Genomic DNA, 25,449 nt, shown 5'->3' on the forward strand with positions numbered 1-25,449 from the left:
AAGGAAATAGTCAACCATGTCCAGGCAGCACAGGGAGTCCCAAGCAGGATGAACCCAAGGAGGAACACACCAGGATACATAGTAATCAAACTGACAGAAGTTAAAGACAAAGATAAAATATTAAAAGTAACAAGGGAAAAATGACAACATACAAGGGAATTCCCATCAGGCTATCAGCTGATTTCCCAACAGAAACTCTACAAGCCAGAAGGGAATGGCACCATATATTTAAGTGATGAAAGGGAAGAACCTACAACCAAGAATACTCTACCCAGCAAGACTCTGATTCAAATTTGATGGATAAATCCAGAGCTTTCCAGACAAGCAAAAGTTGAGAGAGTTCAGCACTGTCAAACTAGCTTTACAACAAATGCTAAAAAGGAGCTTCTCTAGGCAGGAAACACAAGAGAAGGAAAACACCTACAGAATATAAGCCCAAAACAATTAAGAGAATGGTAATAATATTATTCAGTTCAGTCGCTCAGTCATGTCCAACTCTTTGCAACCCCATGGACTGCAGCACTCCAGGCTTCCCTGTCCTTACCAATTCCTGGAGTTTGCCCAAACTAATGTTGATGATGCCATCCAACCATCTCATCCTCTGTCATCCCCTTCTCCTCCTGCCTTCAATCTTTCCCAGCATCAAAGTCATTTCCAATGAATCAGTTCTTTGCATCAGGTGCCAAAATATTGGAGTTTCAGCTTTAGCATCAGTCCTTCCAATGAATATGCAGGACTGATTTCCTTTAGGATGCACTGGTTTGATCTCCTTGCAGTCCAAGGGACTTTCAAGAGCCTTCTCCAACACCACAGTTCAAAAGCATCAATTCTTCAGTGCTCAGCTTTCTTTATAGTCCAACTTTCACATCCATACATGACTACTATAAAAACCAGAGCTTTGACTAGACAGATCTTTGTTGGTAAAGTAATGTCTCTGCTTTTTAATATACTGTCTAGGTTGGTCATAGCTTTTCTTCCAAGGAGTAAACATCTTTTAATTTTATGGCTGCAGTCACCATCTGCAGTGATTTTGGAGCCCCAAAAAAAAAACAGTCTGTCACTGTTTCCATTGTTTCCTCATCTATTTGCCATGAAGTGATGGGACCGGATGCCATGATCTTAGTTTTCTGAATGTTGAGCTTTAAGCCTTTTTTTTCACCCTCCTCTTTCACTTTCATCAAGAGTCTCTTTAATTCTTCGCTTTATGCCATAAGGGTGGTGTTATCTGCATATCTGAGGTTATTGATATTTCTCCCGGCAATCTTGATTCTAGCTTGTGATTCATCCAGCCTGGCATTTCGCATGATGTACTCTGCATATAAGTTATAAGCAGGGTGACAATATATAGCCTTGACATACTCCTTTCCCAATTTGGAACCAGTCTGTTGTTTCATGTCCAGTTCTAACTGTTGCTTCTTGACCTGCATACAGATTTCTCAGGAGGCAGGTCAGGTGGTCTGGTATGTCCATCTCTTTCAGAATTTTCCACAGTTTGTTTTGATCCATACAGTCAAAGGTTTTGGTGTAGTCAATAAAGCAAAAGTAGATGTTTTTCTTCAACTCTCTTGCTTTCTTGATGATCCAATGGACGTTGGCAATTTGGTCTTTGGATCCTCTGCCTTTTCTAAATCCAGCGTGAACATCTGGAAGTTCACGGTTCACATAGTATTGAAGCCTCACTTGGAGAATTTTGAGCATTACTCTGCTAGCATGTGAGATGAGTGCAATTGTGCAGTAGTTTGAGCATTCTTTGGCATTGTTTTTCTTTGGGATTGGAATGAAAACTGACCTCTTCCAGTCCTGTGGCCACTGCTGAGTTTTCCAAATTTGCTGGCATATTGAGTGTAGCACTTTCACAGCATCATCTTTTAGGATTTGAAATAGCCCAACTGGAATCGAAATAGCTCAAGTGGAATTCCGTCACCTCCACTAGCTTTGTTTGTAGTGATGCTGCCTAAGGGCCTGCTTGACTTCACCTTCCAGGATGTCTGGCTCTAGGTGAGTGATCACACCACTGTGGTTATCTTGGTCATGAAGATCTTTTTGATATAGTTCTTCTGTATATTCTTGTCACCTCTTCTTAATATCTTCTGCTTCTGTTAGGTCCCTACCATTTCTGTGGTTTGTTGTGCCCATCTTTGCATGAAATGTTCCCTTGGTATCTTGAATTTTCTTGAAGAGATCTCTAGTCTTTCCCATTCTATTGTTTTCCTCTATTTCTTTGCATTGATCACTGAGCAAGGCTTTCTATTAAGATCATACAGACTGATAGTTACCTAAAACGTAAATGGATTAAATGCACCAGCCAAAAGGCATAGACTGGCTAGACAGATGAAAACATGTGCATGTATACACTTCCACTTACCACATCACTCTGCTTGATCCCCCAAATTGTATGTAATTATTTTATATTGTTAAGTGAATCATATTCTTATTATGGCTTGCAATTATAATTATCTTTTTTTTTCTGGCTATTCATTGTGAAAACTGATAAATATCTTTTACTGTGGTGACTATGTAACTATTACTCACTTAATACCATTTAATTGTGATTTGTCAACAGAGAAATAATAGAATTCTATATCACCAAAACTATGATTTAATAGAAAAACCTGTAATCACTTTTTAAAATCCAAATGCATATCAGAATTATCTTGAAATTTTTTGAAAAATACAAATGCTCATGTATTGCTTTTTTTTATCTCCAGAGCTCCAGATAGGTTTCTAATAAGCAGTCATGTTTAAAAACAACTGGACTGTATGACGATCTTTTACTTTTATCTAGTTTGTTTCACTTTTTCTATTTAATATTCAGTGCTCTCATTTCATTTAGTTTGTTTTCCAATTTCTCCATCTCTTTTTTTTTCTGGTGTTCTTTCTCATGCCTTTATCAGGTTTACTAGAAAAGCTTTTGTATGCATATATATATAAATAATATGTGTAATATATATTTTTTAGAAAACTTACCAATCTTTGCCTAAAAATTTCTGAAACTTTGATTCCAATTGTTTGACTTAGTATGAGTACAGTGCTAGATTTCTAATTAAAAAAACATGCAACAAGCAACAAAGGTTTACTATATAGCACAGGGAACTATAGTCAATATCGTCTATAACCTATAATGGAAAATAATTTCAAACATAATGTTTGTATGTGTGTGTGTGTGTATGACTGAGTCACCTTGCTGTGCTGCTGAAACAGTGTAAGTCAATTATACGTCAATAAAATACGTACATTAAAAAAAGAAGCCAGATATAAAAGACCACATAATTGTGATTCCATTTATATGAAATATTAGAGTGGGCAAATTCATAGAGACAGGAAAAGGATATATAGGTCAGATAAATGGATAATAGCAATGTTACTAATAGTGCTTAGTTAGAATAAGCTTCATGGATCTGTAGCCCCATTTGGGTTCCCTAAAACTATAATTAAACCTAATGCTTCTTTGTCCCCTTCCTACCTGACAAGTTTCAAGTTAAAAGCCTGCATGGTAACCTTACCCATGGAAAAAGCAGATAGGATCTTTAGGGAAGAGGGCTTAAAACAAAGAAAGGGGACTCTGTGTTCAGCCCTTGGTTCTAGTTTCACCAGATAATGAAGCCATTCCATTTGCCTTGTTGGAAAAGAGTGATAGGTAGAGAGAAACCTGAAGTATCTGTATTATTTTCAGTGTTGGTGAATGGAAGGTCCATATGTGAGGTATGGAAGATGAGCTTTCCCCCTCAAAATTATTTTTTTTAGATTCAGTTGATGTTTCTTGAGCACTTTGACATTTTTCAAAAGATGCTGTGCCAGTCATTATGGCATTATACTCAGTCCTAGTGGGAAAGATAAGCAGCTAATATTGGAATATTGTAAAAAGACCTGGACCTAGGAACTTCTGCCTTCAGCAATATGACTGACTGACTTTAAAGGGATCTCTGCTAAAACAACAACTAGATTCTGAAAGAAACTAATTTTTCCTGCTTGCTGGATGGGCAGAAATTAACAGAAATCTCCAAGGAGAAAAGTAAAACCAAAATCATGAGATAACCTGGAGTGGTAAAGAGCAAATCCCATTATCGGCACCATAATTGGGAAGTAACTTGGACTAGCCCCTTGAAGGTGTAAATGGATGAGACTTCTCATTTACACAGATCCAGAAACCCAAAAGTAGTTTGCTTTCTGGGTTTTAGTTTTTACAGCTAGAAAATATGAATGATATTCACCTGACAGGGTTGTTGTGAGACATCTGGGTCAGAAAATAAGGTTATTGGGGTGGACAAGGACTTTATGGGCTTATTGCTGTGTTTCATTCTACAGATGCAGACTGTTAGAGGGCCTTGTTATTGTTTAGTTGCTATGTCATGGCCAGCTCTTCTGTGACCCCATGGACTACAGTCTTCCAGGCTCCTCTGTCCCTGGGCTTTCTCAGGCAAGAATACTGAAGTGAGTTGACATTTCCTTCTGCAGGGAATTTTTCCAACTCAGGGACTGAATCTGAGTCCCCTGCATTGGCAGGTGGATTTTTTACCACTAAGCCACCAGGGGAGCCCATTGGAGAGTCTTAGTCATCTATGTTTCCATCTGCTGACATAATTATTAAAACTAGAAAGATAATTTGTTATCTCTGAAAACTTAGAGTAATATGTGATGAAAGAGTTAAGAGGACTGTCAGAGGACAATGAGATGAAAGGATAAACAAACAATTGTCATTAGATTACATTTATTCATTTATCTAATGAGTTAATAAACACTATAAGCTGAGTCTAAAATACTATGCAGGGTACAGGATACAAGAATAAGTTACTGTCTAATGAGGGGAAGCATATGGAAGTCTCTGTGACATGCACTGAAGGATATTAGTATGTACAGAGTGCTTTGGAGTCATCAAAAAGGGAAGCAGTAAGCTCTCCAAGGTTGAGCAATGCAGTTGAATTGTGCTTCCAATCTGTGAAACTCCTTGACGTGCCAAAATACTCCCTGAGGGTCCAGTTAAAAATTAGGCAGACACTAGTGAGAAATCTACTGAAAGAGAGCTGCATAGGGCAATATCTATGAATTTGCTGCTCTTTTAACAGACTGCATTCCCTAATCACTTGCCACTTAAGTGACAGAAAGCTGAAATTTTTATGGTTTTGAAATGTCAGGGGATAGAGGTAAAGGATAGCAGAGCAGCAAAGAATTAGGACTGCAATCCCTAATCTCTAGAAGCAAGAAAATCACGGGAAGGGCAAACCCCAAAATTAAAGTAAAATCTCTGCCCAAATCCTTGGCCAATAGTGAAATCTAGGTAGGCACAAGAGAGAACCACCCTGTCCCCCACCCCCAAAAGGCCAGGTTACAAGGGTAGTAGCTAGAAAGCCTAAGAACAAAGTTACCAGCACCTACATTGTATGAAGGAGACAAAGCTTGCAGTTTGAGTTACAGATCAACTACTAGAGCAACAACTATGAAAAGACAATTTTTGGAAGAAAACAATCAAATCGTTACATGTGTCTATAAAACTCAATTTTCAACCAAAAATTACTAGACATGCAAAAAAACAAGTGTGACTCATTCTCAGGGCGAGAAAAAAAAAGGAGGCAGTCAGTGGAATCTGACTGGAGTGAGCTTAAGTGTTGGATTTAACAAAAACTTCAAAATAATTACTATAAATATGTTTATTCGATTAAAGAAAATATGACATCAATGAATGAATCGATAGAAAATCTCAACAGAGAAATGAAAGCTATAAAAAGCAGAAATTCAGTTTATAAAAACAGAAAATTTGGGTATAGAAGAGGCATCCACAGGGAAGAGAGTGTGAAGACACACGGGGAGAAGGTGGCCATGTGATAGGGGTGATGCCTCTACAAGCCACAGAGTGCCGAGGATTGCTTAATGAACAGGAGCTAGGTGAGCCAAGGAAGGAGTCTCACCTACAGCCGCTAAAGAGAGCATGACCCTGCTGACACCTTGATTTTGGACGTTAGAGCTGTGAGGCAATGAAGTTCTGTTGTTTTAAGAAAAGAAAAGTTCAGGAGTTTAAAAATGCAGTAACTAAAATTTTAAAGTAACGAGATGGGCTGAGTGGAAAGAAAGAGGGCGATAGCGGTGGGGAGGGACAGAGCCCTGGAGTGGGCTGCCATGCCCTCCTGTCCCACAACGGGAGAAGCCCCTGCAGTGAGACCCCCGTGCATCTCAGCTGGAGAGTAGCCCGCACTCGCTGCATCCAGAGGAAAGCCTGCCTGGCAGCGGGGAACCAACACAGCCAACAATAAGTAAAATCATTAAAACATAAGGACAAAATAGTGACGTTTTCAGATGGAGTGAGAGAATTTATCATTAGCACTCCTGTACTACAAGATATTTTAGCTGAAGGGAAATGACACCAAATGGAATGTTGGGTCTACACAAATGAAGAGAACTAGGAATTGTAAATATATGTACAAAAAGGAAGTATTTGCTTCTATTAATTTCCTTAAAAATAAATAACTGAAAGTAAATACTTATGCTATATATATATAATATATTTGACAACAAAAATAAAGAATGGGGCACAAGGCAAGAGAAATATTTTATAAGATTTCTACATTTTTATCTTAAGTATTTTAATATTTTTCCTAAGTACACTGGAATAAATTGAATCTGTATACTGTAGCCACATGAAAAGTGTAAAAGTGTTAGTCGTTCAGTTGTGTCCAACTCTTTGGGACCCCATGGACTATAGCCCTCCAGGCTTCGGTGTTGATGGAATTTTCCAGGGAAGAACACCGGAGTGGGTAGCCGTTCCCTTCTCCAGGGAGTCTTCCCAAGCCACGGATCGAACCCAGGTCTCCTGTATTGCAGACTGATTCTTTACTATCTGAGCCACCAGGAAAGCCCCTGTAACCACATGCGTGCTAGGTCACTTCAGTCGTGTCCAACTCTTTGTGACCCTCTGGACTGTAGCACACCAGGCTCCTCTGTCCATGAGATTCTCTAGGCGAGAATACTGGAGTGGGCTGCCATGCCCTCCTCCAGGGGATCTTCCAACCCAGGGATTGAATCCATGTCTTTTACGTCTCCTGCATTGGCAGGTGGGTTCTTTACTTCTGGAGCCCCCTGGAAAGCCCAAATAAAGAGCTGAAGAGAGTAGTTAGACTGTAGCCCACCATGCTCCTCTGTCCATGGAATTCTCCATGCAAGAATGAACACTGGATTGAGCTGCCATTCCCTTCTCCAGGGGATTTTCCTGACCCAGGGATCAAACCCAGGTCTCCTACATGGAAGGCAGATTATTTATCAACGGGGCCACTAGGGAAGCCCTTGAGTAACCATTAAAAATATAAAAATATAATAAAAAAATACAGCTAGAACCCCAACAGAGGAATTAAAATGGAATTCAAAAAAATATATGATTAACTCAAAGGAGAGTGGGAAAGGAAGAACAGAGGAAGAGTGAACAGATAGGACAAATAAGAAATAAATATATAGATGCAAATATAAAAGAAAATATATCAACAGTTAAGTATAAATGAACCAAAAACTAATCAAAAGGCAGAGGTGGTCAGATTGGACAAAAAAGCAATAACAACTATGAGCTATTTATATGTGGCGCACTTTAAATACAAAGGCACAAATATGTGGAGAATAGAAAGATAGAAATACACTAGGCAAACAATATGCGTAAGAAAGTGTCTCTATTATTTACCAGAAAAAATAGACGTCAGTACAAGGAAGATTGCTGGACACTTGAGAGGATAAATATTGTTTTAATAATGATGACTAGGTTAATACATTAAGAAGGTAAAATAAGTTTATTATTACACTTAATAAACAGAATTTCAAAATACATGAAGCAAAAACTAACCGAACACAAGGGGAAAATGGTCAAAGCCACAATCTTAGTTGGACACTTTAATACACTCAGTAATTAATAGCACAACTGCATCCCTTCAAAGGTGAAGGAAGTCAGAGATCCAAAAGCTACTGTCAACAACCATGACCTAATTGACATTTCTAGCCAACAACTGCAGAATGCACATTTTCCCCCCCAAATATACAAGGAACATTCAGCAAGTAGGCCATGTGTTAGGGCATAAAACAAGCCTCAATGTAGTTCAAAAGATTGAAATCTTAACAGGGTTTTGTTTTCTGACCATAGTGAAGGTAAGCTTGAACTGCATGATAATAAAATGACTTTGTATTAAAAATTGTGGGATGAAGCTACAGCAGTACTTCCAGGAAAATTTTTAGCTTTAAATGCTACTGTTAGAAAAGAAAGATTTCACAAATCAAGTTATCTAAGCTTCCACATTAAGCAGGTAGAAAAAGAACTTCCCTGGTGGTGCAGTGGGTGAGAATCTACCTGCCAGCGCAGGGGACACAGGCTCCGTCTTGTCCAGGGAGATTCCGCGCGCTGTGGAGCAGTGAAGCCCACGCACCACAGAGTCCGTGCTTCACAGCCAGAGAGGTCCCCACAGTGAGGACCCACGCCCCGCAGTGAAGAGGGGCCCCCAGCGCAGCAGTGAAGACCAGCGCAACCAAAGATAGGTGTAAGACGAATGAGGTTAGAAAAAGGCACATTCAAACCCACAGTAAATAGAATGAAGGAAATGATAATGATAAGCATAGAAACAAAGGAAATAGATGAAAAACCCAGTCCTTTGTAAATATCAGTAAAATTGATAAACTTCTAGCTAGGCTGATCGGGGGGAAAATGCAAAGGATATAAGTTACCAATACTGAGCATAAAAAAGAAAATTGGGGATAAATCTATATGAAGTTTAGAATTTAAAAGATATTAAACACTATTTTGATTGACTTTATGCTAATAAATTTGACAATTTAGATGAAACAGACCAGTTTCACAAGTCACAAGATTAACACGAGATGTAGAAAATGTTAATAGCCTTATGTCTTCCAAATTTTAACTACAAGCAAATTTTAGGCCCAGATAGCTTCACTTCTATAAACACTGTAGAAAGATGTGGTACCAATCCAACACAACCTGAATAGAGGGGATGAGAATAGCTCCCAAGTCACTTCAAGAAGCCAATTTAATTTTGATAGCAAAACCAGTAAAAGAAGTTATAAGAATAGGAAACTACAAACTAAGGGGAAGGGGACAACAGAGGACAAGATGGTTGGATGGCATCACTGACTCGATGGACATGAGTTTGAGTAAACTCTGGGAGTTGGTGATGGACAGGGAGGCCTGTCGTGCTGTGATTCACGGGGTTACGAAGAGTCAGACACGACTGAGCGACTGAACTGAACTGAACTGAATATCCCTCAAGGATATGTAAAAATTCTTAACAAAATATTGATATGTTAAACCAAACAATGTCAAAAAAGAGTAATACATTATAACCAAGTGGGGTTTTCCCCAGGATTAATTTAACATTAGAAAATCAATGAGTATAATTTTTGACATTAATAGTACAAGGGAAAATCATAAAATATCAGGTACAGAAAAATCATATGACTAATGACCATTCCCAATTAAAACTCTCAGAAAACAAAATAAACTTTCTCAACATGATATGGGGCATCTATGAAAACAACACAGATAATATGGTACTTAATGATTAAAGTCTTGTACGTTTGCTTTCAAAACTTTTATTGAGAATTGTACTGAATGCCTTAGCTACTGCAATGGTGATGAAAAGGAAATAAAGGGCAGATTGAAAAGGAAGAAGTAAAACTCTTTTATTTACGACATGATTTCTTATATGGAAAACCTTAAGGAATCTACAAAAAAGAGTTACTTGAACTAGTAGGTAAGTATTAGTCAAAGGTACTTAGCCAGGTCAAAGGACACAGAGATAATACACATACATAAATCAATAGTATTTCTTTATAGTAGCAATGAATAATTGGAAAATGAAAAAAATTTCCATTTTCAATATCATTTAAAAGCATCAAATTCTTTGGGATTAAAAGAAAAGTTTTGGGGACTTCCCTGGTGGTCTAGTGGCTAAGACTCCTTGCTCCCAATACAAGAGGCCTGGCTTCAATCCCTGGTCAGGGAACTAGATCCTACATACTGCAGCTAAGACATGGTGCAACCAAATAAATAAACAATTTTTTTTAAAGTGTTTCTTCAAGAGGGTGATGTATGTATAATTATGGCTGATTTGCATTGCTGTATGGTAGAAACCAACACAACATTGCAAAGCAGTTTTCCCCCGATGAAAAATAAATTTAAAAAAAAGAAGTGTCCTTTTTCTTTAAAAAGAAAAAGGTTTGTACAGATGCAGTGGGGATATAAGGAAGGAAACAAATAATTTAACTTGAGACCAGAAGTGGTCTAGAAGAATTTTCAGACACAGTGATATCTGTGCTGAGTCTTGAAAGACAAGAAACATTCAAACAATCAAACAGATGATAGTCATTCCAGGCAAAAGAAAGAACCATAAGCAAACATAAAGATATTGAAATACTGAGAAAGCATGGCATATTTAAGGATCTGAAGTATTTCTGTGTGATTTGCTCAAATGAGGAGGAAGAGTAATCAGGAAGAGCCTAAATTATGAAGGACTCTAGTTCAGCTGGTAAAGAATTCACCTGCAATACAGGAGACCCCAGTTTGATTCCTGTTGTCGGGAAGATCCCCTGGAGCAGGGATAGGCTGCCCACTCCAGTACTCATGGGCTTCCTTGGTGGCTCAGATAGTAAAGAAACAGCCTGCAATGCGGGGGACCTGGGTTTGAACCCTGGGTTGGGAAGATCCCATGGAGAAGGGAACAGCTTCCCACTCCAGTATTCTTGCCTGGAGAATTCCGTGGACAGAGGAGCCTGGCAGGTTATATAGTCCATAGGGTCACAAAGAGTGGGACATGACTGAGGGACTTCAGCTTTTTCAAGAGTCTTACTAAGGCCTTTGTCCTTTATCCTGTACCTCATATGGTGGGTTTTAAAAGAGAGAGACATGATAATATTGTGTTTTAGGAATTGACCATGGCAGAGGAGTTGAATTCAGACCCTTATAGCTATTTATGTTGAGTTCAGCTAGCAGTAGAGAGGCAGTGATACTCTATGGCTGCTTCTTAGGAATGAGGCATTTGGTTTCACCAAGCAATCCCTGTTCCAGGAGGAGATGCATGCCAACTTCTCGCTTGACTCACCCGGAATCCCGTGTTCAGCTTTGGTGCTGTTGACAGTGGTAACCATCACGTTTGCTAAAAGAAATAGTGTGGAAACTGTGGTAGCAGCAATAGCATTGGTAGCCCAGCAGTTGCTACCTAATATACCAGAGGCAGTGGTACCCAACCAAGTGAAGAGATACCTGGAAGATAGAGCAATATTATTCCTGGCTCCTGACACAGAGGTTGTTTAAGTGCCTCCAACTGGCATCATTAGGCTTCGTGAACTGCTTAATCTTTTTGCCAAGGAGTGGTAGTGAAGATAGAAGATATTTTTGTTATTAATGTATGCTTAAACTTACACTGTTAGGTTTATAACCCTTATTGTATTATCCTCCATATCTGACTATAAGCTGATTATACGTTGAATGAGGTTGTACATCTTAGGGCCTAACAGGAAAAGAAAGAAACAGGCCTGGGTTTGAGTGTCTTTCTCTGCTTCATGGCTAAATAATTCATAACCCTCTGAACTCTAGTTTCCCAATCTGTATAATGGAGATGATAATGCCTTCCTGATGATAAAATGCCTTCCTGATAGGGTAACTGTGAAAATCAAAGATGTATGCAAGCACTCACCATGTTCTTAGCACAAAGTAGATTCTCTTGTATTAGCTTCCCTTCTTTCACTTCTATTGTAGGTTATCCTGTGTATTTGTTTTTCCAAAGGTTGCTTTTCACTTTGCCTTAAGGTTGAAATCTTCCCTACTGCTCCCCTGTCCATCATGGACCATAAACCATTTCCCTCTGTGCCCTCTGTTCTGTGCTATGGCCTTTGGGTAATATAAGAAGGTATGGAAGTTGGCAGCTTTGACAACAGCGAAACTTTGACCAAAGGAAATAAACCAATACTTACGTTATACAAGATATGCAAATTGTCAGTGAAATGAAAAGGTAAAATAGGTTTAGCCTTAAAAGCTAAGCTTTAAGTCCTCTTAGATAAAGCTAAGAACCCCGCTGCTTAACCTCTTATCTTCTTACAATCCTTCAACAGGACGTCATTGACTTAACTAGAGAGACCAGACCAAGGGCAAAGGATCGCAGTGGACTCTGTGTGATTGACCTGACAGGATCTGAAGAAGAAAATAGACCTATTGCCACTCTTGACTTGACTCTAGAACCTGTTGCTCCTTCCCAGAAAGAGCCAGCCAGTCTTCAAGCATGTGCCAGCCTCTCCAGCAAAGAGATAACTGAAGGGTGGATGGACAGAAGCTCTAGGCCTGCAGCACGGAGAATCATCAACAGTGATCCTGTGGATTTGGACCTTTTGGAAGAAACTGCATTCGAAGGTCCCCAGCTGCCCATGTCTACCAGTGGGGACTCTTTTTACCCAGTAGAGCCAAACTGTAGCTCAACCATATTCAAAGGTGACCTCAGCTTCTTGGCAAACCTACAACCCTCTTCAAATATTCACTCCCTCCCCCAAACCAGCAATAATAGTAGCAGTAGCAATCAAAGGATAGCCCTGCCATGCCCACAGCAAGATGTGCCATACCCACCACAAGCCTTGCCATGCCCACTGCGAGCCTCACCATGTCCACCTCGAGCCTCCTCATGCCCACCGCGAGCCTTGTCATGCCCATCACAAACCATGCAGTACCAGCTACAAACTTTCCCTCGCCTGCCTCAAGAAGAGCCATGTCCTCCTCAAGACATGCCCTGCCCTCAGAATGTGCCAGGCCCCCAGCAGGATATGCTAGGTCCACCTCATGATTCATCATGGCATCCTCAGCGCTCAGCAAGCCCACCTCAACACTCACTGGGCCTACCTCAAGATGTACCAGGTCCACCTCAGAATACATCATGTCTGGAAGATGTGGCCCATCTGCAGGACATGCCACAGTCCCTGGGAGACATGCCACAGACACCACAAGATACACCGCAGTCATCAGGAGACATGCCGCAGTCACCAAGAGACATGCCCCCGTCCCTGGTCAGCATGCTACAGCCACCAGCAGATACATCACAGTCACCCGTCAACACACCACCGTCACCAGGACATGCGCCAGCGTTACCAGGAGATGCACCACCGTCACTAGCAAGTGTACCACATTCATCTAGAGACGTCGCACGCTTATCAGGAAACGTGCTGCATTCACCTGGGGACATGTCATGCTTGTTGGAAGACATGCCACCCACAGTTGGACCTCATTTACCAAAAATCAGGCCTGCCTCTCCCCAGAACCACATACAGAACCATGACACCCCTATGGATGTCTCGGCTCCATCCTCTCCAAGCTCCTCTCCCAGCCCACAGTCCCCAGAGTTTGAGACTTCCTTAGAGAAAGTTCCTTGGATCTCTGCCACAGAAAATCCAGCCAGAAAAGAGAGATCGTTGTCAGAGCCTGTCAACCCCGGGTGTGCCCTGATGCAGGCACAGATACCGCAAGGCGGGTTGTACAACAGACCATGCCTACATAGACTGAAGTACTTCTTACGCCCTCCGGTGCATCACCTCTTCTTCCAGACACTAATACCAGATAAAGACACAAGAGAGGTGAGCTAACATGCCTTCCCTTGGGGATCAAGTGTCCTTTGTATAGGCCTTGTATATGCTCAACGGGGTCCACACATGACAGAACAGGATCTGTTGAGTTTCACATTTTTATCTTTCTCCCGTTTGTGGAACCATCCCATGTAGAATCAGGTCCAAACTCAGCCTCACACTTAGAAACCAGCACTGGAGACATCACTTTGTTGTAGTTCAGTCGCTAAGTCATGTCTGAACTTTGTGACCCTACGGACTACAGCGCCAGGCTCCTCTGTCCTCCACTATCTCCCGAAGTTTGTTCAGATTCATATCCATTGAGTAGGTGATGCTGTCTAACCATCTCATCCTCTGGTGCCCCTTCTCCTCCTGCCCTCAATCTTTCCCAGCATCAGGGTCTTTTCCAATGAGTCAGCTCTTCGCATCAGGTGGCCAAAGTATTGGGAGTTTCAGTTTCAACATCAGTCCTTCTAATGAATATTCAGGACTGATTTCCTTTAGGATTGACTGGTTTGATCTCCTTGCAGTCCAAGGGACTTTCAAGAGTCTTCTCCAACACCACAGTTCAAAAGCATCAATTCTTTAGTGCTCAGCTTTCTTTGTGATCCAACTCTCACATCCATACATGACCACTGGAAAAACCATAGCTTTGACTAGACAGACCTTTGTGGGCAAAGTAATGTCTCTGCTTTTTAATATGCTGTCTAGGTTGGTCATAGCTTTTCTTCCAAGGAGCAAGCGTCTTTTAATTCCATGGCTGCAGTCACCATCTGCAGTGATTTTGGATCCCAAGAAAATTAAGTCTGTCACTGTTTCCATTGTTTCCCAGTCTATCTGCCATGAAGTGATGGGACCAGATGCCATGATCGTAGTTTTTTGAGTTTTGGGTCTTAAGCCAGTCATTAGAAAGTTTAGTTGCTCAGTCATGTCCAACTCTTGGCTACCCCATGGACAGTAGCCTGCCAGGCTCCTCTGTCCATGGGATTTTCCAGGCAAGAGTACTGGAGTGGGTTGCCATTCCCTTCTCCAGAGGATCTCTCTGACCCAGGGATTGAACTCGGGTCTCCACATTGTAGGCAGATGCTTTACCATCTGAGCCACCAGGAAAGTCAAGCCAGTCATTAGGGAACTGAAAAAAAAAAATCACATCTGCTAGGATGGCTCTAATAATATTTTTATTGAAATATAGTTGGTTTACAATATCATGTTAGTTTCAAGTGTATAGCAAAGTGAGTCCATTATTTTTTCAGATTATATTCCATTATAGGTTTTCACAAGATATTGAATATAATCCCCTATTTAGGGGTTTCTATGTGGAACCCCTAAAAGCTGGTTTCTAAGCTGTTTGGTAGATTCGCCCAGTGCCTTCTTAGCCAGGCTCTGTGCTGCCACTTGCCAGCAATCAGCCTGAATTCCTGAGTCTCTTTTTCTTTAGCTCTGAAATGGGCCATAGCACCTGTATCATGTCATTGTTTGGCTTAAAGGTAAACACACAGAAGCACGAAGCAACCTTTCCGTGTTTATAGAAATGCTCTATAAATAGTCGTTCCCCTCAAGGATAAGGGCTTTAGAACAATTTATAAACTTTATCTAAAATTTGTAGAGGTCCCCATTTGTAGGCAAGTAATGAATAATACAGTTTCAAGATCATAAAGTGCATCACACATAAAATAGTCACCAAAGCAAGATTTTCGTTCTTCTCTTGCTCTTAATTCTTATTACGCTCTATTTATAGTGTTGGTGCCTCAGCAGTGAGGTCAGAGTTTACACTTAGGTGGCTTGAGACACAAGAAGGCTAGCTGGACGTCCTTCCTCCAAAACGCTAACTGCCCTGTGCCTAGAAGGGCAGTTCTAGCCATCACTGTTTTACTGTCACACGTAAGCGGTCACAGTTTTGTCTAGTTGGTGTTTCAAAATGAATGCTTATTCTCAGGTTTTGAATAATGCTTGCTTCCTTAGTATAAAACATCTAAAAATATACAGTATTAAAAAATACTTACCCACATGATGCTATCAGTTGGCATTTATTAAAATATTAATAGTTGGGTATATTTCCTTCCTTTTGGCCTTTCTGTAGGCACTTTAAATTTTTTAATAATTGAGGATTTTAACAAAAATATAGTTATTATTTTTGTCTTTGTTGTTTATAGAGAGTATGAATGTAGAGGGTAGCTCTGAATGTAGAATGAATGTAGAGGGTAGCACCATATGAAACCAACTTCTGTTGCATGACAAGGGCTTTCTCTCTAAATCTGTTTCCTTATGTATGAAATAGGAATAATAATAGTGTGTATTTCTTAGAGTTGTAAGAATTAAGTGAGAATAAGTTAGATGTTAAAAAGATTGTTATTATAATTATTGTTATTCTATTCCTATATCAGTGTTTTTAGCATTTGCTTTTCTTCTGATTATTTGTCTATTACAGAAAAATTGAAAAATACAAAGGTACATAGAGAGGAAAAAGCAGCCATCATTTCACCACCTAGACAATGGAAAGTTTTTTCACACATTCTCAGTCTTTATATATGTACTGTTTGGGGGTAGGGGCAGGGGGTGAAGCAGCTTAATATTTACTGTTGACTCAAAAAAAAATCAACAAAATGAAATTCTTCTAATAGTAAAACATATTTAAAACATCTTTCTTCATCTTTTTGTTTCAGTATCTGATATAGTATCATAACTGCCCCTGAATATCTTACCACCCCCACTTCAAAATCACCTTAGGTTAGCTCTTGATTCTTGTACTTTGCTTTCTATGCTATATTTTAACACAGATGAAGTCATGTTTGCGTGTAGAACTTTGAATTCTTATTTACCTATATTAATATAAGCATTTCCCATATCATATCAGATGAGGCTTTCCGATCTCAGTTTTTCTAATTATGAATATTTCAAGTGCTGTCCTCAACTTGTTCTAGAACCTCTTGTGTGTTTGCCTGTAGAAACCTATCCTGATTTATTAATTTTTTTATTTCTACAGAACAAGGGTCAAAAGTTAGAGCCTATCCCTCACCGCAGATTAAGGATGGTAGCAAGCACCATTGAGGAGAACTTCCCGCTGGGGACTGTGCAGTTCCTGATGGACTTCGTATCGCCCCAGCACTACCCGCCCCGAGAGATTGTGGCTCACATCATCCAGAAAATCCTGCTCAGTGGCTCCGAGACTGTGGGTGTGCTCAAGGAGGCCTACATGCTTCTCATGAAAATCCAACAGTATGGACCTCGGCTATTGGCACATCTTTGAGGGAACCTGGACTCGGGGCACAGTTTTCTCTTGCCTAAGATTTATTCAACTAAAACATTAGAGAGGGTGACAGTATATTAATATTATTTGGATTGCAAGTGACAGGAAACTCGATTCAAACTGGCTTTAACAAATGATAAAAGAGAATTTAATGACACATGTTATTAAAAACCTAGAAACCTAGCAGTAAGATGTGACTTAATGCAGCTCCAAAATGGTTACCAGTATCCATTTTTTAGCTTTACTTTGCTTCTCTTTCTAGGCTTCATATGGTGGCTTTCTCAGACACTCTTAATACAAGAGAGCATCCACTTCTTTTATAATCACACGAGAGTTCTGAAATTGAGTCTTACAGGTTTTAATTGGCATAACATAAGACATGAGTCTATCTTTGAGCCAGTCATGTGAACTGTGGGACAGAATATCATGATTAGCTCAACATGCTTCTTGGGCTTCATCCCAGGGTCCTATTGGGTGAAAGCCACTGGGCTAAGAGTAATAAAGAGTTGATTTCTTCAAGGCAAAATTGGAGTGCTAATGCCTCCCAAAAGAGAAGTAGATACTAGGTAGCCAGAAAAAGAAAATGAAGTTCCACTTCCCCCAGATGACATGGGCGGGCAAGAGCACTGAGGATAGAAAGAGGCCTCTCGCTTCTGTCGTCTTCTGTCACTTCTGTCATCTTCTGTCGCTTCTGTTGTCTTCTATCGCGTCTGTCGTCTTCTGTTGTCTTCTATCGCGTCTGTCGTCTTCTATCGCTTCTGCTGTCTTCTATCGTCTGTTGTCTTCTATTGCTTCTGTCGTCTTCTGTTGTCTTCTATCGCGTCTGTTGTCTTCTATCACTTCTATCGCTTCTGCTGTCTTCTATCGTCTGTTGTCTTCTATCGTGTCTGTTGTCTTCTGTCGCTTCTGCTGTCTTCTATCGTCTGTTGTCTTCTATCACTTTTATCGCTTCTGTTGTCTTCTATTGCTTCTGTTGTTTTCTATTGCTTCTGCTGTCTTCTGTTTTCTGTTGTCTTCTATCGCGTCTGTTGTCTTCTATCGCTTCTGCTGTCTTCTATCGTCTGTTGTCTTCTATCGCGTCTGTTGTCTTCTATCGCTTCTGCTGTCTTCTATCATCTGTTGTCTTCTATGGCGTCTGTTGTCTTCTATCGCTTCTGCTGTCTTCTATCATTTGTTGTCTTCTATCGCTTCTGCTGTCTTCTATCATTTGTTGTCTTCTATCGCGTCTGTTGTCTTCTATCGCGTCTGTTGTCTTCTATCACGTCTGTCGTCTTCTGTTGTCTTCTATTGCTTCTGTCATCTCCTATCGCTTCTGTCATCATCTGTCGTCTTCTATCACTTCTACTGTCCTCCAGATCCCATCCTTCCTTCCACTAAAATCTCCAGAATCCTAACTGCTGTCACTTGACTTTCAGGCTACATCCAGCTAATGCCAAGACGGTGGAGTGGGACTGGAAGCTGCTCGCTTATGTCATGGAGGAAGAGGTAACAACAATTTGCATGCAGAAATCTTTTGCACAGGTAGTTTTAACTAGAAACAAAAGTGAAAGTAAATCTGATAGTACGGTCTTTGCCATTATTCCTTCCTTTTACCTTTTACTTCCCTGATCCAGACCAAAATATTTCTATTGAAATGGAATGTGCTGCCTTCCAATTCAAGATTGAATATACTCACTTATCCCTCCCCTTCTTAAGATTTCACTTAAAATAACAGTAAATGAATAGAAGAAGTTATGAACCTATGGCACTGAAAATAAGGGGAAAGACAAAAGATTTGAATGAAGACTGGAAAAGCTAAAGGAAATATAAAAGTGATGACTGATGAAGCCAGGCAGCAAAAGCTACAGGCTAGAACACAGGCTTGCCAAGGAGGAAGGAAGTCTGCCCTTTAGAACAGAGAATTTTGGGACTTCTTATATTGGGCTTCCCTCGTGGCTCAGAGGATAAAACATCTGCCTGCAGTGCGGGAGACCCAGGTTCAATCCCTGGGTCAGGAAGATCCCCTGGAGAAGGAAATGGCACCCCACTCCAGTATTCTTGCCTGGAGAATCCCATGGACAGAGGAGCCTGGTAGGCTGCAGTCCATGGGATCACAAAGAGTCAGACACGACTTCACTTTCACTTTCTTTCAGGGTAGAGTTGGTGCTGCAGAAAAAAGTCTACATTCTGACCTTTAGGGATCCCTGAGCTTAATTGCCAGCTTTCTGTCTACTTACCCAAAAGAACATGGATGGAACAAATTATTATCAATTTAGAATTCTGTAGTCAGCCAAGCTATTGATCAAGTGTGAGGGTGGAATAAAGACATTTCCAGACATGTACAAGCTTGAAAAAATATTCATACACCCCATTTCATAGGTTACTTGAAGATATGCATACAAAGGATAGAGGAGAAATCAAAAAAGGAAGAGGCACAGGATCCAAAGGACACTGGACCTAATCCAGAAGAATAAGAAAGCGAAGTCCTGAGATTACCACAAATAGTAGACCTAAAGAGTCACTCCAGATTGGAGCAAAAAAAAACACAGGGCTTTAAGAAAGGATGATGTGGGAAACACCACCAAGATGGTAGATGAGGACACTCCAGGCCCTTGTTCCCCAATGGAGACACCAACTTAACAACAATATACGGACCGGAATACCTCTGTGAAAACTCTAGAAACCAGTTGAGAAGTTGCAGTGCGCAGGCCAGAGCACAGCCAAGAAGGGGCTCCACTGAAAGGAGTAGGAAAGTTTTTGGTGTTTCTGTGTGTCCATGCGCCTCCCTACCCAGCCTAGCACAGTGCGACTGGGAGGAAGCCTCCCATACCCTTGGGATGCAAACCAAGGAGAGAACATCAGGTCCCGTGTTCTGACTTGTCATGGGGATAGTTTTTGTCTCACCTGACTCAGAACACTATTGAAAACCCTGGCTTGGTTTTCTGGCTGAAAAGAAAGGTGAGCACTGCAGCATTTTAGAGCTTCAGAGAGTATGCATTTCCATAAACAGATACTGGGGGAACAAGAGACTGTGGGCTCTTGAGAAGAAACAAGGGCAAGCTGCTTGGGGAGTTAAGACAGATAAAAGCACACACACAGCTCAGAGAAAACACATCTCCAGAAAAGTTCTGAGAGCGCTAAGGACCTTTAGCCAGGCTGATTGTTAAGGGCCCTGCCCTGCATGAACTCAATGCATAAGGACTGGGAAAGTTGGTTTTTTTTCCAAATGTTTAAATCTCAAAAGAGCATTACAGGGCACACAAAGAAACAGGGAAGTGTGGCCCAATCAAAAGAATGAAATAAAGTTCCAGAAAGTGACCCTAAAGAAATGCAAATCTCCGATGCTCAAGGAAAGCAGAACACAAAACAGAACACAAACAAAATGAAGCAGGAAAATGATGCATGGACAAAATGAGAATATTAAATTTTTAAACTGTAGATAATAATCAAACATATTCTGGACCTGAAAAGTATAATAACTGAATTGAAAAATTCACTAGAGGAGTTCAACAACAGTCTTGATCAGGCAGGAGGAAAAAATATCAGTGAACATGAAGAAAGGTCTTTGAAATCATTGAGACAGAGGAGCAAAAAGAAAACAGTGAAGAAAATTGAGGAGCACCTGAGGGACTATGGGGCGTCATTAAACGGGCCACATATACATTACAGGAGTTCCAGAGAAGGAAAAGAGAAGAGGGCAGAGAGCTTAACGACCAAAAAACTTCCCAAATCTGAGGAAAGAAATAGACTTACAAATTCAAAAAGGTTAACACCAACAAGGATAAACCAAAGAGATTCACACCAAGAAACGTTATAATCAAACTGTTAAAAGTCAGACTTAAAAGCAGCAAGGAAAAAGTGAATTATCACATATGAGTGAGTTTGTATAAGTCTCTCAGCAAATTCTCAGTGAAGCCATGTAGGTCAGAAGGTAATGGGATGATGTATTCAAAGTTCTAAAAGAAAAAAGCTGTCAACCAAGAATAGCATATCTGGCAAAACTTGCCTTCAAGAAATGAGTGAGCATCTGGAGACAAGTGACACATCAAAACAAATCCTCAGTAAGATTTCTCATCGGAAATGAGGCTAGTAGGCAGTGGGGTGATACACTCCTGTATCCAACAAAACTGTCCCTCAAAAATGAGGGTGAGGTAAAGATACTCCCAGATAAACAAACGCTGAGGGAATTCATTCCCACTAGTCCTGCCCAGCAGGAAACACTGAAAGAAGTCCTGTAGGGTAAAATGAAATACTAAACAGTAACTTGAAGACATATGAAGAAATAGATGTCAGTAAAGATAAATACATGGGCAATTATAAAAACTATTGTGACAGTGATTTGTAACTCCACATTGGTTTTCTATAATGTATTAATTGACTGATACATATTTAAATTATTAATCTAAAAGCTAGTGTTATTTAACTTTGTAACTCCACATTGTGTTTTCTACATAATTTGAAAGATTGAAAAGAACCAGAAAGAATTATTGGACCTCCCTGGTGGTCCAGTGGTTAAGAATCTGCCTGCTAATGAAGGGGATGCGGGTTCCATCCCTGGGCTGGGAAGACTCCACATGCCATGGGGGCAGATGAGCCCCTGTGTCACAACTGCTGAGCCCACGCTCTAGAGCCTGCAAGCCATAGCTCCTGAAGCCCGTGTGCCCTGGAGCCCCTGCTCTGCAACAGAAGAAGTCATCACCACAACAGAAGAAGCCCGTGCGTCGAAACTAGAGAGTAGCCCCCACTTGCAGCAACTGGAGAAAGCCTGAGCACAGCAGTGAAGACCCAGGGCAGCCAAAACTAAATAAATAAACCAAAAATTTTTTAAAGAATTACTAGTTTATTTTTGGTCACACAATGTAGTTCTGTGACTTTAACTAAAACGGGTGGGAACACAGCCATAAAGACTGGAGCTTTTGTGTGTTATTGAAGTGAACCTAGTATAAATTCAAAGTATTATAATTTTAGAATGTTAAATGTAATCCCCATGGTAACCACAAGGACACTAGCTATAGAATGTACAGAGAAGGCAGTTAGAGAAGAATGTAAGCATTTCATTACCCAAAAAATCAACTAAAGACAAAAGATGATGATGCAGGAAATGAGGGACCAAAAAGCTGTAAGGCCTTTAGAAAACAAATAGAACAAGGCCAGAATTAAGTCTCTCTTCATCAGTAAAAGGAAACCAACAAATTGTGCATGCCTGCCTGGCTTTGGTAAGGTTATGTGAAGGTTATGGTTATGTAGGTAAGGTTATGGAAGGTAAGGTTATGTCCTCATGTGAATCATGAGGACACTGAGACTCAGAGCAGTAAGTTAAATAAGGAATGGGGCTGAGTTTCAAAGAAATACATGAGGTCTCTGCATCACCAAAGCCCATGCTCTTTACCTGCATTAGCTGGGCTTCAGCAATTAGGATCATTTCACCTGTAACAAAAAACCCATCTCAGCGTTGCTTAAACAATAGACTGTACATCAGCTCATGTTGCTAGAAGTTTAGCAGTGGGATAAAGATCATGGTGGTTTGATCTAGCAGCTTAGCAGTCATTTTTCTGTCTGTCTCTCCAGATATACACAGCTTGGGGGCTATCCTGAGCCCGGGGTTCATCACTGAGGTTCAGTGAGAGAAAGAGACTGACTTTTCAAGCTCTAGGATTGCCCCGCTTGCCCTCTTTTGTAATAGCCTAGGCTGCTGCTCTCTCCCACAAGCCTCTCTTTTAGACACAGACACACTTGCTGACTCATGCATGCTCCCCTGACTTAGTGTTTGTGGGGGCCCAGTGGTGTGTCATCCAGGAGACAGAGGAAATTCTTGCTTCTCGCTTTTTCTCCCCCAGGGACAAAACCTGCCCGGGCGAGTCTTCTTTCTGCGTTACGTCGTACAGACCCTGGAAGATGATTTCCAGCAGATCCTGAGGCGGCAGCGACAGCACCTGCAGCAAGCCATTGCAAGCACCGTGCTGTCCTGCGACAAGCAGCCCCACAATGTCAGGTAAGCAGCGTCTGCAGCCTGGGGCGACAGGCCGTCCAGTCCCGAAAGCGCAGCGGGCAGCTGAGACTGTCCAGTGACTAGATAATATAACAGGGGTGGTTATCATTACTATGAACGTGAAAGTGTGAGCCGCTCAATCCTGTCTGACTCTTTGCAACCCCATGGACTCTAGCCCACCAGGCTCCTCTGTCCATGGAATTCTCCGGGTAGGAATACTGGAGTGGGTAGCCATTCCCTTCTCCAGGGGATCTTCCCGACCCAGGGATCAAACCCAGGTCTCCTGCATCGCAGGCAGATATAGACAGTCCTAGGGAAAAAAGTCTGTGTACCAACTGTGTGTCAGATGCCATAACTTGTGTGGTTTTTCCTCTTGAGACCATCAAACTTCCTTTAATCTATTTCAGTATTGTTCAGACAGCCTCATGAGATACCGGGAAAACATGAACTTGTGTAAAACTTCACAACTGCTACAAGCCTAAATTTATTTCCACCCCCCTGAGTAACTCAGGATAAGCTTCATTTGTCACTGCTACTTTCTGAGAAGTCTTTTATGATAATAGGTTACATGGAACAAGATATAATCAGGTAGCAAACGTGGTTTGTTATTTTTTTCTGTAAAATCAAGGCTAAAGCTTATGGAAGCTTCAGAGTGGGAAACTACCATATCCTTATAAAAGTGGGGGGAAATGTGGCTTCTAGGGTAGGGATCTCAGACTAGAATTTTCATCCTGGAACTACCTACCCCCTTCTTTTGCTTCTTTTAGAAACGGTTCTCTTCAGCATTCCTTTTTTCAAAACATCACTGAGATTTTTTCAGTCATATATACATTCTCATATGTTCTTGCATATTTGTTAAGAATAGTTTTCACAGGCCAATATGGGATATTGACTATTATAATTCCTTTAATTAAAAAGGAAGGACATTTCATTATGTTTTTGAGTATCAATCAGCTGGGAAAATTGAGGGCAGAAGGAAAAGAGGGCATCAAAGGAGGAGATGGCTGGATGGCTTCACCGATGCAATGGACATGAACTTGGGCAAACTTTGGGAGATGATGAAGGCTAGGGACGCCTGGCGTGCTGCAGCCCATGGGGTCTCAAAGAGTCAGACACAACTGGGCAGCTGAGCAATAACGACAATGGCTTTTTCTCCCTTAGTTTGCATGCTTCTATCCATTTCTGTGGATGTGGCATTTTATGTAAAGTTTAAATGTTAATTATAGGGGGTAGAAAATCAGTAAGTAGAGAAACTACAGAGAGCACAGGATAGTGTAATTGGGTGTAAAATTGAAAAACAACAATTTAAATAGTGACAGCAGCTCTCCTGACCATTCTGCTTTGTGAGCTTAGGCATTGAATTGGGAGATGGGAGACATGAACCCAACTCAATCCGTTAACAAGTTGCTGACTTTCATTTCCACCTTTCAGGGTGTAAGCCTCTCAGTATACCCAACACTATGCTCTTGAGTTTAAACATGGGAATTTATGACCTCTAAATGCAAATAAAATACACTATTTTGTGCTTAGTGAAAAAAGTCAATTCCAGCTGGAGGGAAAACAAGCTGTATTTGATTCAATAAAAAACTAAAACTAAATTGAAGTCGCTCAGTCGCGTCCGACTCTTTGTGACCCTGTGGACTGTAGCCTACCAGGCTCCTCTGTCCATGGGATTCCCATGCAAGAGTACTGGAGTGGGTTGACATTTCCTTCTCCAGGGAATCTTCTCGACCCAGGGATCAAACCTGGGTCTCGTGCATTGCAGGCAGACACTTTACCGTCTGAGCCACCAGGGAAGCCCTTTGATTCAATAAGAGATGGCTATTAGATTGAGGTTGTGGTCCATGGATATGTGCATATATTTATCAAAACATCAAATGATATAACTGTGCTATGACCTTTAGTTGTCAGAGAAGAAGCTATTCCTGGGTTGTAATCCTTAGCTTCGTGCAAATAAAATTTCTGTTTTCTGTATTAAAATTAAAAAAAAACTCGTTAAACAAAAACCAGTGTAAATTTATTTTATGTAAGTTATACCTCAAAGATAAGCTTTCAAAAGAGAGTGGTGGTAAGTCAGTCTCCATGTGACCCCTTAAGGGATTTTCTTTTCTTTTTAACTGTGCTTACAAAGAGTAATCTGGTTCTACACAATTTAAGAAATATAGTTGTCCCCAGATGACCTCACCCACATTTTTTCCCACAGGGGTAACTGCTTTCAACTATTTAAGAGATTCCTTGGATTTAACTTCTTCATGGCTGAATAACTTGCTTGTGTTGCTAATTATTGATGTTTCACTGTTCAGTTCAGTTCAGTCACTCAGTCGTGTCCGACTCTTTGCGACCCCGTGGACTGTAGCACGCCAGGTCTCCCTGTCCACCACCAATTCCCAGAATTTACTCAAACTCATGTCCATTAAGTCAGTGATGCCATCCAACCGTCTCATCCTCTGTCGTCCCCTTCTCTTCCCACCTTCAGTCTTTCCCAGCATCAGGATCTTTTCAAATGAGTCATTTCTTCACAGGAGGTGGCCAAAGTATTGGAGTTTCAGCTTCAACATCAGTCCTTCCAGTGAACACTCAGGACTGATCTCCTTTAGGATGGACTGGTTGGATCTCCTTGCAGTCCACTGTTAGCTATAATCTATTGACTCCCCACCTG

General features: G+C 40.9%; 1 protein-coding gene across 2 annotated transcripts in view; it reads left to right on the top strand.

Moving 5' to 3' along the window:
- The window catches only part of SIMC1 (SUMO interacting motifs containing 1), a 68,630-nt gene that overhangs the window by 19,042 nt on the left and 24,139 nt on the right, over positions 1-25,449 (top strand). For both annotated transcript variants that reach the window (XM_061158172.1, XM_061158173.1), the window contains 4 exons: positions 12,085-13,587; positions 16,559-16,791; positions 18,238-18,307; positions 22,639-22,793. In XM_061158172.1, the coding sequence (XP_061014155.1) occupies positions 12,085-13,587; positions 16,559-16,791; positions 18,238-18,307; positions 22,639-22,793 (1,961 nt within the window). The remainder of the gene's footprint in view (positions 1-12,084; positions 13,588-16,558; positions 16,792-18,237; positions 18,308-22,638; positions 22,794-25,449) is intronic.

Source organism: Dama dama, chromosome 12 (genome assembly GCF_033118175.1).
Source record: "Dama dama isolate Ldn47 chromosome 12, ASM3311817v1, whole genome shotgun sequence".
Taxonomy (NCBI): domain Eukaryota; kingdom Metazoa; phylum Chordata; class Mammalia; order Artiodactyla; family Cervidae; genus Dama; species Dama dama.